Below are 12650 nucleotides of genomic sequence, written 5' to 3'. Positions count from 1 at the left end.
AGGAAGAGAGTGACGTCATCGGGTGGGAAAAATCGTGATATAGCGTTTCGCGAAGATCGAGATCGCGAAAATTGAGGGATCACTGTATATATATAAAAAGAAAATGGAGCTCCACCCCAGAACACCCAATTGTTGTACACCACCCTGAGTCGCCTCAAGAAGGGCGGCATAGAAATCAATCAATCATTCAATCAATCAATCAATCAAATAAACAAACAAACAAAATAAATAAATTTGCACTGAAAGATGTTGAAACAAAATGCATAAGCCATGCCCAGTGTTGTAGTGAAAATTTTGGTAGCCCATCACTGGTCGTGTGAAAAACAATCATAAGCCGCTCCCCCCCCCCCCCCCCCAGTTGTAACTTTGAACGGTCCCTAAATGAACTGTTGCATTGACTTGACTCGCCCGTTAGATTTAAAAGTTATATTCTGCTCTACAAACGAAGGTGGCTTGCCTCATCGTCCAACCTTTCTGGAAGATACACTGAGGTAAAGCCGTCCTATAAGTAAAGGATATAAGTAAGGGGCCTGCATAAGCTCACCATTGTGCCTACTGTCCTGTTGTCTTCTTTTAAGATTTATTTTCTATGTTATGTTTATATAAACTACTATCCCCTATTTGATTGACAACAATTAATTAAATAAATAAATAAAAATAAATAAATAAAGAGGATCTCCTTCCGTCAGCCGTTTCTCTCCTTTCCCTCCTCGCCAATCCCTCACTCCCCTCTCCCCCCCAGAACTCAGGCTAGGCGAGTCCCCGCTTCCCGCTCCAGCCTGCAAACGGGCCCAGATGGTGAGCTCTCCCGGGCTTTTCTCCTCCGTGGCTCCGCCCCCTGGCCTGACGTCCCCTCCGAGCAACCATGTCGGCGGGCGTGCGCAGACGTCAAGCAGCTGGCGTGAAAGGAGAAGCAGCTCCCTCGGTCGCCTTAGCAGCTGCCCCAGCTCGCGGAGATGAGGAGCCGGGCATGGCGACGGCTTCCAGCCTCTCCGCCTGCCTCAAGCTGCTGGCGGCTGCCTTCTACGGCTTCAGCTCTTTCCTCATCGTCGTGGTGAACAAGAGCGTCCTCACCAGCTACGGGTGGGTCGGAGGGGGCGAAGTTCTTCGGCGCTGCTGGCCCCGGAGGGGGAAGTTTTTAAGGGGGCTGGAGGCGGGCGCGGTGTATGTGTGTGTGTGTGTGCGCGTGTGTTTTCAGAACGACGCGTCGGGCAGTCGGGAGGGAGGCCGGTGAAGCCCGGTTGACGGCCCCTTCTGGCATGGTGGGGCGGCTGCTTTCCTCCGCCTCGGAGGCTTCTTGCAAAGCTCCCCCCCCCCCCCCAAAAAAAAACCCCACCCCGTCGGAGAAAAAAGCCGCCTCCGTGTTAACGGAGCAAGGGCAGTAGCGGCGCCTTGCTCATCTCTCCGATGTGTGTGGGTGCCCGACTTTAGCGTCTCCTCCTCCGAGGAAACCACTTGTAAAGGAGGTCGCTGGGCTGGGAAGTTTATTCATTTATTTTATTTATTCGATTTTTTATGCCGCCCTTCTCCTTAGACTCAGGGTGGCTTACAACAGTGTTTCCCAACCTTGGCAACTTGAAGATATTTGGACTTCAACTCCTAGAGTTGAAGTATATCTCCAAGTTGCCAAGGTTGGGGAAACACTGACTTACAACATGTCAGCAATAGCTCTTTTTAACAGAGCCAGCATATTGTCCCCACAATCGGGGTCCTCATTTTACCCACCTTGGAAGGACCTTGAGCCAGCGATGAGATTTGAACTGCTGACCTGTTGCCTGTTTACCTTTTCCTACTCCAGGACTTTGGAAATGACAGGGCTCCGTTTGCCCTACAGGTGGTCCTTGACTTACAACAGTTCCGTTAGCGACTGTTCAGAGTTACAGCATCAGTGGGTTAAAAAAAAGTGACTTACCACCGATTTTCACAGCAGTCACCTTCACAGCGTCCCCGTGATTCAGATGCTTTTGGCAACTGGATCATACTTTATGAACCGTTGTTGTGTCCTAAGGTTGTGTGATCACCTTTTGCAGCCTTCGGATAAATCCTTATTACCAGAATCACTTAATAAATGTGATTTACTTTACAACCCTGGCAATTGAGGCAAAACTCAAAAATTGTCTCCTTTAACCATGTTGGGCTCAGTCGTGGTTGGAAGTCGGAGGCTACAGTCCTTGACTTGCGACCGTGATTGAGCCCCAAATTTATTTTCCTTAAGTGAAATATTTGTTGTGAGCTTTGTCCCATTTTACGACTTTTCTTGCCATGTTTGTTTGAGGGAATTGCTGCAGTTGTTAAGTTAGTAACAAGGATGTTAAGTGAATCTGGTTTCCCCTATTGACTTTGCTTGCCAGAAGATTGCAGAAGGGGATCACATACCTCCCCCAGGACACTGCAACAGTCATAAATATGAATAGTTATCAAGCATCCAAATGTAAATCATGTGCTTGTGGGGATGCTGTAATGGTCATAAGTGTGAAAAATGATCATAAGTAACTTTTTTCAGTGCCCATTGTAACTTTGAACAGTCACTAAGTGAACAGTCGTAAGTCGAGGACTGCCTGTAGTTGTATGTGAATCTCGGGCTGGAATGAGCTTTGCTGACTCCAGCGCAGTGCTCAAAATTTCCAGAGAACTGACTGACTGACTCTGGTAGTTTTGGGTTACACTTTCCCTGCCATTCTCCCCCTTGTTTTAAAGATTCCTTGGAAATCTTCCTTCCTTCCACGTTGGGACTAAGTTTGGACTATATTTGCAAGGGCGTTGGTTGCAAGGGCAAAGAATATGAAGGGCATCCCTCATTTTAGAATAGTTTTAAACGAAGGTAAAGGTAGAGAGGCAGGGCGTTTTTCCTGACAGCAGCTAACATTTTCCTTCCTGTGTGATTTGTCAAACTTTCTCGGCTGTCTGGTACAATTTAACATGTTTGTGGTCTGTTGCAGATTTCCTTCCTCGCTCTGTGTGGGACTAGGCCAGGTTTGTTGAAGTCTACATTTCAGAAATTCTTTAAATAGGGTGGGTAGGGAGAATTGGAGGCACTCTAGTGATTTCTCTCCCTTCTCTTTCAGATGCTGGCTACCATAGTTGTCCTTTGGGTGGGAAAGGCACTCAGGGTGGTCAAATTTCCAGATTTTGATAGACATATACCTCGAAAGGTAGGACGGGTTTCTTGCCTCTCTCTGTCTCTCCTTCCTCTCTCCTAAAACTAATAACTATTGAGATGGAAGTAATGAATAATCCTTTCGTTAAGATAAATATTGTTTGGTGTATTTGGCAGAGCACACTTTAAAATGCATAGAAAGGGCTGTTAGATATGCAGAATTCTAGCCTTTATTTTGTATAGGATTATTCTCTTAATAGAGGGATAAATACTAAATGTATATTTGGTATGAATTGGCAATCGCCCTAAGAGAGGACTAAGCCTAAGTGACCCGTTTTCTATACTTCTAAAAAAGCCTATGGAGCTTGTGGAGGAGTAGAAATACTATTTGAAAAAAATGTTTGGCATTACCCTAAGTCCCTGTTTGTAGTTTTAATATTTTTTTCTCTTTTAAAAGAGGTTGAGGGAAGTTTCTACTCAGGTTCCTATTGCCTTTTCCTAAAGTGAGGTAAATTTTTCACTTTAGAAATACAATCATTTAAATGCAAAATGATTTACTTCCAATTAATACTCCCTCAAAATACAATCCTATATTATTGGATTTATATGCTGCCCCTCTCCGAAGACTCGGGGCAGCTAACAGCAATCATAAAACAGTGTACAATAGTAATCCAATACTAAAAACAAATTAAAAACCCCTTAATATAAAAACCCCAAACATACATACAAACATACCATGCATAAAATTGTAAAGGTCTAGGGGGAAAAGGAATCTTAATTCTGGAATAAATAAATTAATGATCCAATTTCTGAGTAAATTTTGATAAGTTTTGTCTCATATAACTGACATGTTTATTTGTGTCAGAACTTCCCAGGTAATGGTCTTGAGGCCATTTACATAACTTGCATATTCAAAGAACTTATTTAGCAGATCATGGTACAGTATTAAGAGTGGCTGTTTTCTGTATTTATACTGATGTCATGCCATAGATTCTTAGTGTGGTACTAATGTACACATATGAACAAGTGACTTGATTTAAATGTGACCTCAGTTTATGAATACTTTGCCTTTACATGCCTAACATAACTTGAAATAATAGATGTTCTGTTAATGGCTTCATAAATGAACAAGGTCTTGAAGAAAAGAAAGATATATGTGCTTGTGTTGTAAATTGGATTTCAAAATCATATTTATCTGACGTGCTACAGCCGTTAAACCACACTTAAACAGCATTGGGCTTGTGGTGTGCCTGATGAAAGCTGTTCATTATAAAACTGTCATTGTTTAGAATGCTAGGTCTCAAGCTGACATTATCTATTCATTGAGTGCTGTTTTATCCCATTTTATAATTTTCTAGACTTTTCCGCTACCTCTTCTCTATTTTGGGAACCAAATCACAGGACTGTTCAGCACAAAGAAATTGAAGTATGGGTAACGTTTATACATTTGTGAGGTTACAATTTTATTATGCTTTTATTAAAACTATACATCTGTGTAACAGGAGTTCTAAAGATATTTCTTCTGATTACTTCAGAATGCTAGTTGCTTTTGAAATAGTAAGGTGGAAGATATTCTTAACAAGTGGAAGAGTGGATAAAGCTGAAGAATAATAAAAGAGGTGACAGGAGCTAGATTTTTATATATATTATTATCGTGCATCTCAGTCATCTAGTTATTGAACTCAGAATTCAAGTAAGACTGTGTAGGAGTCTTTGTCTGGCAAAACAGTATGTTAGTCTGCAATCTTGCATGTGTAATCAGGAACGTAAACATGGAAAAATGACAACATAAAAAGCATATTCTTAAGTAAATACTTTCTCAAATTAGTCCTCTATGACTGCATCCATGCCGTTAGCTTAGCAATTATACTGAAAGTGGTTTCCTGGTGCTTCTTCCAAGTTACATATTTTTTACTTCTATGTCTAGCTGGTCATCCTGATTTAATACAGCCCAAGATTAACTATTAAGAAAATAAATACCTGCTTGGGCCACCAAGGAAAGAGGGGCATCACAGAGTTTTCCCCTTATCCTTTAATTTTTTCACTGCCATACTTGACTTTAGTTATCAACCCTTACTGAGTCTTCATAGCTTATCAGTTAGACCAGAGATGGAGAACCTTTTTCCCACAGGTGTGGAAAGTGTGTGGGTGCTCGTGTGTGTGTGTCCCTGTGCGCCCCTATACCCATAATTCAGTTCTCCCCACGTAGCCCATCCCCTTGTCCATGTACTTGCGACCCCCCTGTGCAGCCCAATCTCACACATATGCATGAAACCCCCCCCATGTTCCCCCACGCATGCACGCACAACCCCCCCTTGTGCCCTGTTTTTGGCCTAGCAGCCTTCCCAGAAGCCTCTGGAAGCTGGAAATGGCCTGCTTCCCGACTTCTGGTAGGCCCATTTTTTTGCCCTTCCCAGACTTGAGAGGCTTCCTTGGAGCCTAGGGAGGGCAACCCCCAGCTCCCGGAGGCTGGAAATGGCTGCTTTTCAGACTTTGATGGGCATGGTAGACCAATTTTTATGCCTTCTCCAGGCTCCCCAGGCTTTCTTGGAGCCTGGGGAGGGCGAAGATGGCCTTCCTACCCCCTTAGAAGCCCTCAGGAGGCTGAAAATGCCCTCCCAGAGCCTCCACACGAGCGCTGTACTTACCTGGCATCCAAAACGTGCTGCATGGAGACTCCTGGGTGGGGAGGAGCGGTGTGGGTGGAGCCAGACGAAAATCAGCTGGCGCACTAGAGCTGAACTAGGGCAACGGCTCATGTGCCCGCAGATATGGCTCCGCACGCCACCTGTGGCACATGTGCCACAGATTCACCATCACAGCTAGGCAATGGAAGTCATGAAGAGCACCATTGTTAAGCTGTGTTTAGGACTTCAGTTGGCCTTAATTCGCCACTGAAATCCCCTACCTAAGTCTTGAAGTAGGGGATTAAGTCATCCTGCTTAGGTGCTGCTACCTGTTGAGGCATTGTTACAAGTAAAAGGTAACGCTGATTTGAGCCCTACCATCCGTATGCTTATTCTGTGTCCCAGTTCATTTGAACTGCTCTGGTCAGTTGTGAGTGACTGGAACTAGGACACCATCAATGTCTTTCTGAAGTAAAGAAGAGGTATTACCTCTTTCTGAAGTAAAGATGAGGTATAATGTGCCCTTTCTTGATGTGGCCTGCCACAAAACTGACTAATTTTGGCAAAAAGAAGGTGGTGGATGTTCAGTTATAGAGGATCCTGGAGGAATAATACTTCATCTGGGTAAATATCAGTCAGGTTTGATGCCCAGTCATAGATATTGATCATGGTGGTTGATGATCATCTGTGATTTTGATAAGGGGAAGACTCTTTTGTTGCTTTTAAAGCTCTACATGGCATTGGGCCAGATTACCTCCGAGACCACCCTCTGCTGCACGAATCCCAGCACCCGGTCAGGTCCCACAGAGTCGGCCTCCTCAGGGTGCTGTCAACCAGACAATCATTTGATGGGACCTAGAGGAGGAGCCTTCTCTGTGGAGGCCCCAGCCCTCTAGAATGAACTCCCCCTGGAGATTCGTACTGCTCCCACCCTGCTTGCCTTCTATAAAAGTTTAAAGACCTATTTATGCCCCCAGGCCTGGGGCCATTAGATCCTAGCCCCCTGACCAACGAGTGTCTTAGTATGTTTTATGGAGTGAATGGTGATGAATGTTTTTAAAACTATATTGGAGCTTTTAAAGTTTTTTTAGTCATATTAATTGGGTTTTTGAGATGTATATTGCTATGTTTGTTTGGTATGTTATGAGCCTGAGTCCTCAGAGAGGGGCGGCATACAAATCCAATAAATACATAAATAAAATAAATAAATCTATTGGAGGGGATTGAGTTCACTGAACATGGCATTTTGCTGAACCACTTATAAGGGTTTCAAATTGGGAAGTAGAGTTTTATGTGAGTTAAATTTTATCCAGTGGGTTGTCCAAGTCAGTAATAATGGAAAGAAGAATAGCACTCAAGCATGCAGCCATTCCATTGTGGAGTGTTGCATGCCTCAGTGCGCTCTTTCGTGTTGTTCAACATCTCTGTAAAGCCATTGGCAAGGTTCTGTCACTTCAGGATTGAATGTCACCGTGGGCTGATAACACTCATTTTTACATTAGTACCCTGAGTTGAACTACTGGTGCTATAAACTGCCTGGATTGATATCTGAAGTTCATCATAATCTGAATGCAGCAGAACAAACTAAAACTCAATTATATAAGTTCCAAAGTTGCATTTGTAAAAATCAAGTTGATCCATTAACAGTGGATCCATTAACACTGCTTCACCCGAACTTGTTGGTCTGTGAATAGGTTCCTCCTGGATTTATGTTTTTTAATTAAATAGCTGATGGAAATTGTGGCCAAAGGGGATTTTGCTCAGCTCTGGCTCTTATGCTGGTTATGACTCTACCTTGAGTCTACCTTGACCAGGATGTCCTAACAACAGTAACTCATGGCCTTAAACAACATGTAGTTGAACAAAGGGAAGACATTCCCCTAAACTCCAATGAAGATGTGTACTTAGTCTACAAATGTTCAGAAACCAACCCACAATGCTTGGAGAACGAAACTTCACCCTCAAGCATTTAAAAGTCTTCAGTTCTGTGAAGTTACTTTTTATGAAGTTGACAAACTGATGTTCTATCATCTAAGAAGTATAATGCATTGCTATGTATAGCAAGATACTAGAATATGTTACCTTTGTCCAGTGGTTGTAGAATATTGTTAAATATAATTTTAAACTCAGAACTTTATCAGTTTCTCTCTTTTCAAGGGAATACGATTTGAGGCAAATACATGTTTTCCTTAGTTATCTATATACAGTTTAGTAGAAATATGGTACTATGACTATATTTTTGAGCTTCATATTTATTAATAAACCTTTTTTCAGTTTTGGGGTTATTGGTACTAGTACAATCTTGGCAGATTCTTGGTCTTTTTTCTTGTTACTCTTTCTGGTAGTGTTGGAGGTAATCTTTCCTGCTTATATTTTTCTTTTGTGCTATTTAGTGTTTATAGTGGTTTATCTAGATTAACTCAGTATGAAATTATTGACTTGGGGCATCTCAAAATTATTATCTTATTCAAAACATTCTTTTTTCTTTTCTTTTCTTAGTCTGCCAATGTTTACAGTCCTGAGACGGTTTTCCATTTTGTTTACAATGTTTGCAGAAGGAATCTTACTCAAGTGAGTTAAAAAAAATACAATCTATATTGTTTCGTGTGTCTGTGTTGGTGGGCACAGTTTTGCCAAATTAATTATGCTTCGTGGTCATTCTGTAGTAAGCATGAGAACTATAAAGCATTGTGGAACTATCTATTTCTGAATTTTCAAAGAGCACATGGATGTGTAGTATATTTTTCATATTGGAAACTCCACCAAATTCTTTAATTCTATTGCATTTTAGCGCATAAGGTACTTTTGTTTATTATTTGTAGATAAACATACTTGTTTTGCTTGTAGGTTCAGGGGTTAAAGACTTGAATGTGCGGTTTGTGAACATGGTCAAGTTGCTTGCAAAGTTTGGATCACCTTTGTACTAAGTGCAAAGAACTCAGGAAAACAGATTCTAGTTTTCCCTGTCATTACTATAGTAACACACTCAAGACTTGGAGGAAAACTCATCAGATTACCTTCATTTCTTGAAAGTTACCGTAACTGTTTTCAATTTTAGAAAAGTACTGAGACTTGCTGAAAATTTGCTGCAGTAATGCCTAAGCTTTCTTTTTAGGAAAACATTTTCTTGGGGAATTCGGATGACAGTATTTGCAATGATACTTGGTGCATTTGTAGCTGCAAGGTATGGTTCGATTTTTTTGCTAAAGCTTTTGTCACATTTTCACACCACAAAGTTAAATAGTTTGCCATCATCTAGATTCCTTCCAATGGTGCAAATGTAAGTTATTTCCTCTTATTGTACAATTGACATAATGCACCATTAAAGCAGCTGTACTGCTGAATTACAACAAAAATGAAAAGTTTGTTCTCTGATATATATAAATTCCAATTCAAAGGATTAAGCGATATAAAGTATTGAACGAGTGTATTGTCTGAAATATTTCTTTAAAAATTCTGTGCAGTCTAGTGGTAGGATTTCTTGTAGCTTTTTGTATTTTGTTGACTATTACAATCAACAAGATAAGTTAGCAAGACAAGCAGAAAGTTGTAGTTCATTAACATTTCAAGCAGGTGTGAAATTCAATTTTCCCCCCTTACCGGTCCTGTGGGAGTGGCTTGGTGGGCATGGCAGGAAAAAAATACGGCAAAATCTCCATTCCAACGCCACTCTGGGGCCAGCTAGAGGTGGTATTTGCCAGTTCTCTGAACTACTCAAAATTTCTGCTACCAGTTCTACAGAACTTGTCAGAACCTGCTGAATTTCACCCCTGATCTCATGGATTAATGGCCACTTATGTAGGCTAAGGAAGTTGTCTTTTTCCTCATCCTGCTTTCAGTCACCTGTGTAGTTTTCCTGGTCCATAACAAATCTGTGATTGTCTCATTCTATTTATTTTAACTGGCAGGCAGAATTAAATCCACTTTAAATCCACTTTGAATCATTTTAAACTTGAGCAATGCTCAGTTAGACATACTTCCTTTTTGTTGGGTGGGGTGACCCACTTGTTTAGAAAGAACGGACGGTACACAGAAAAACCTCTGGCTATACCCTTCCCCCAATTTCTTACAAGAGATCAATTATATATTAATGTGCAGCACTGGTAATATTTATATTTAGTTAGAGCATTACATATCAGGGTTGATCAGATGCCTAGCACCTTCTGGATGCTGCTTACAAAATGTGTCCCACTTGTATATATTTTTTTTTGTAAATTATGTTCTATATTTGTATGTTACACATTTTCTGTAACTTAAATGTTATCTCTTCTCCATAGTTCTGATTTGGCATTTGATCTAGAAGGATATATTTTTATCTTGATCAATGATGTCTTGACAGCTGCAAATGGTGCTTATGTAAAACAGAAGCTAGATTCAAAGGTAGGGTTGCTATGCTAATCAGTAAAAGATGAATAAAAATGCATTTTTTTGTTGTTGCTGTGGGATAAGTTATTCTACAGGTTGATCTGTTATGTATATAGTGATGCACAAAATGTTTAATTTTGAAATTATTGCAAGCACAAAATTTCATGAAACATCCTGCCCCAATACTGAAAGGGTTTCTTCCAATATTTTGCAAGCATTTCAAGCTTGAAACATTTTTTATTACCGTAAATTCAAACCAGGTTCGGGCAAGTCGGTAGCAGTTGCAGTGGCTGGTTCGGAGAACCAGTAGCGATGGCAGTGTGAGGCTCCTCTCACCCGACATGACATCATCATTTAAAAAAAAAAAAAACTTTTAAAAGTCTTTTTTCCCCTCCTGATTCGAAAGAAAGAAAGAAAGAAAGAAAGAAAGAAAGAAGGATGGGAGGAGAAGGGGAGGGAAGGGAGACAGAAAGAGAGAGGGATTAGAAGAAAAAAATCAGGACTCATTTTCAAGCCTGGAGATCGCTTGGCAAAAAGAAAAACAAATGCTGTCGTTTTAAATCAAGAGTCTCCAAACTTAGCTGCATGGCTGGCTGAGGAATTCTGGGAGTTGAAGTCCACAAGTCTTAATGTTGCAAACTTTGGAGATGCCTGTTTTAAATTGAAAAGCCTTTGGAAGCTGCTCGGAAGGAGGTTTTAATTGCAGAAGTGAAGTGACATTGAGGATTAGCTGAACAACAAACTGGATAAAAAGAAGGATTCTTATATGGTTCCATGTTTTTGAAATTTTGGGGTTTTTACAATATGGGCTTTGTGTTTCTAAAAGGGTTTGGGTGATTCCATTTGTGGCTAAATGATTTTTGTCCTGTGTTGGGTTTTGAGTGTGGGGCTGCTAATTCTGATTCTACTACTGTGTTTTGTTAGCTGCCAAGTCTTGCCATTGGGAAATTTCAAAATTTCCCATCTTGAATGGGTTTTTTAGGGATCCATTTGCCTGCTTGTGTGAATGGAGCCAAACATCAGGATTCCACTATCTATAAAGACATTATCTCATTATCCCTATCAGGCAGGAGTGTGGAATGAGCTTCGGGCAGGTTCTTTGTTAGCAGCTTGATTTTTCCTTGTTTTTCTGTGAATCTCTTTTTATGAGTAATATTTTATTTGGGAGGGGTTTGCTTCCCACAGAGGAGAGAGAGAGAGAAAGAAGGAAGGAAGGAAAGAGAGAGAGAGAAAGAAGGAAGGAAGGAAAGAGAGATAGAAAGACAAAGGAGGGAGGGAGGGTCATAAACCTGGTTGGCAATAGACACAGCTTCAGAGGATGCAAAGGCTGAAAGGTACCTCAGGGGTCATCTAGTCCAACCCTCTGTTCCCTGGCAAAATGTACTGCTAAATTGGCTGCACCACCCAGTCACATGACAACCTGGCTATGCCCACCCAGCCTCATGACTACATGGCCACACCTACTGGAAGCCACACCCATCTGCCCCTCCAAGCCACACCCACAAAATAACCCATACCCACAGAAACAGTAAGGGAAACTTTCACATTTCACCTCTGCTTCAGACAGATTTTTTTTGCGCTTGCACAGGCTTGAGATGGAGCACCTTGTGAAATGTGATGCTTGAAACATTTTAAAATCTTCCATTTATAATTTGTCAAGGTATTATTTAGATTCCTTGTTGAGGGAGATATAATTTAGCTATATATATAGTAATATCTTTCTTACTGGCTCCTCTAAATCAGCATTCTGTTTTTACCTAAGGACAACCACAACTCCGTTGGTGTCCTTGGATTAAACAAATTAGTTATAACACCCGAAGCATTAGCATATCCCGCAGCACAATAATACCCAACTATTTTTACTTTGAGGTTATTTCATGCCAAGAGTAAAGTGGCAGACTTCATATATAGCTCCAGAAAATCTTTAAACCTGCAAATGTGGTTTTTAAGGTTAGCTGAAAAGGTACTTTACAGGATAAGCGACTAAGCTGAGGTTCCCAAAATGCAGCTGTATACTAGTGTTACCTAGCTATTATATTGATTACTTGGTTACACACACACATTTAAAGGAACTGTTGTATAATTATAAGATGGTTTAGTGACTGTCACTCATTTAAGCAACCAGCGTAACCAGCTGTGAAAGTTGATGAAGGTCGATTAGATCAGTGTTTCCCAACCTTGGCAACTTGAAGATATCTGGACTTCAACTCCCAGAATTCCCCAGCCAGCGAATGCTGGCTGGGGAAGTCTGGGAGTTGAAGTCCAGATATCTTCAAGTTGCCAAGGTTGGGAAACACTGGATTAGATCATGCGGTTTCAAATTGTGGATTAAGTGAGTTAATTTGCTGTGGTTATTTGGGATAGATTTCTGGCGGAGTTATTTCAGGCAAACATGTAATCTAAGGGCAGATTTAGGTTTATTCTCCATATTTAGTGGACACCTATTAGGCAAAAACCTATCCAGTTTACTGGCTGAATTTCTGTGGGTAAAAAGCACACTTTCTATATTTATCCCTGTTAGAGATTGGCAAAATGAAGAATAAAATTTGTGATATTTATTT

General features: G+C 41.0%; 1 protein-coding gene across 3 annotated transcripts in view; it reads left to right on the top strand.

The window, feature by feature from the left end:
• The first annotated feature begins 865 nt into the window (after positions 1-865).
• Positions 866-12650, top strand: part of SLC35D1 (solute carrier family 35 member D1) — a 64374-nt gene continuing 52589 nt past the window's right edge. For 2 of the 3 annotated variants that reach the window (XM_070746126.1, XM_070746124.1), the window contains exons 1-7: positions 898-1083; positions 2940-2973; positions 3066-3152; positions 4456-4523; positions 8224-8295; positions 8840-8908; positions 10002-10104. In XM_070746126.1, the coding sequence (XP_070602227.1) occupies positions 971-1083; positions 2940-2973; positions 3066-3152; positions 4456-4523; positions 8224-8295; positions 8840-8908; positions 10002-10104 (546 nt within the window). In that variant the 5' untranslated portion in view covers positions 898-970. Of the gene's footprint in view, positions 1084-2939; positions 2974-3065; positions 3153-4455; positions 4524-8223; positions 8296-8839; positions 8909-10001; positions 10105-12650 lie in introns of all 3 variants that reach the window. The other variant, XM_070746123.1, reaches the window with a different exon arrangement.

This window comes from Erythrolamprus reginae, chromosome 3, assembly GCF_031021105.1.
Source record: "Erythrolamprus reginae isolate rEryReg1 chromosome 3, rEryReg1.hap1, whole genome shotgun sequence".
Classification (NCBI taxonomy): domain Eukaryota; kingdom Metazoa; phylum Chordata; class Lepidosauria; order Squamata; family Dipsadidae; genus Erythrolamprus; species Erythrolamprus reginae.
The sequence above is the reverse complement of the archived record's forward strand: the minus strand, read 5'-3'. Positions and strand labels throughout refer to the sequence as shown.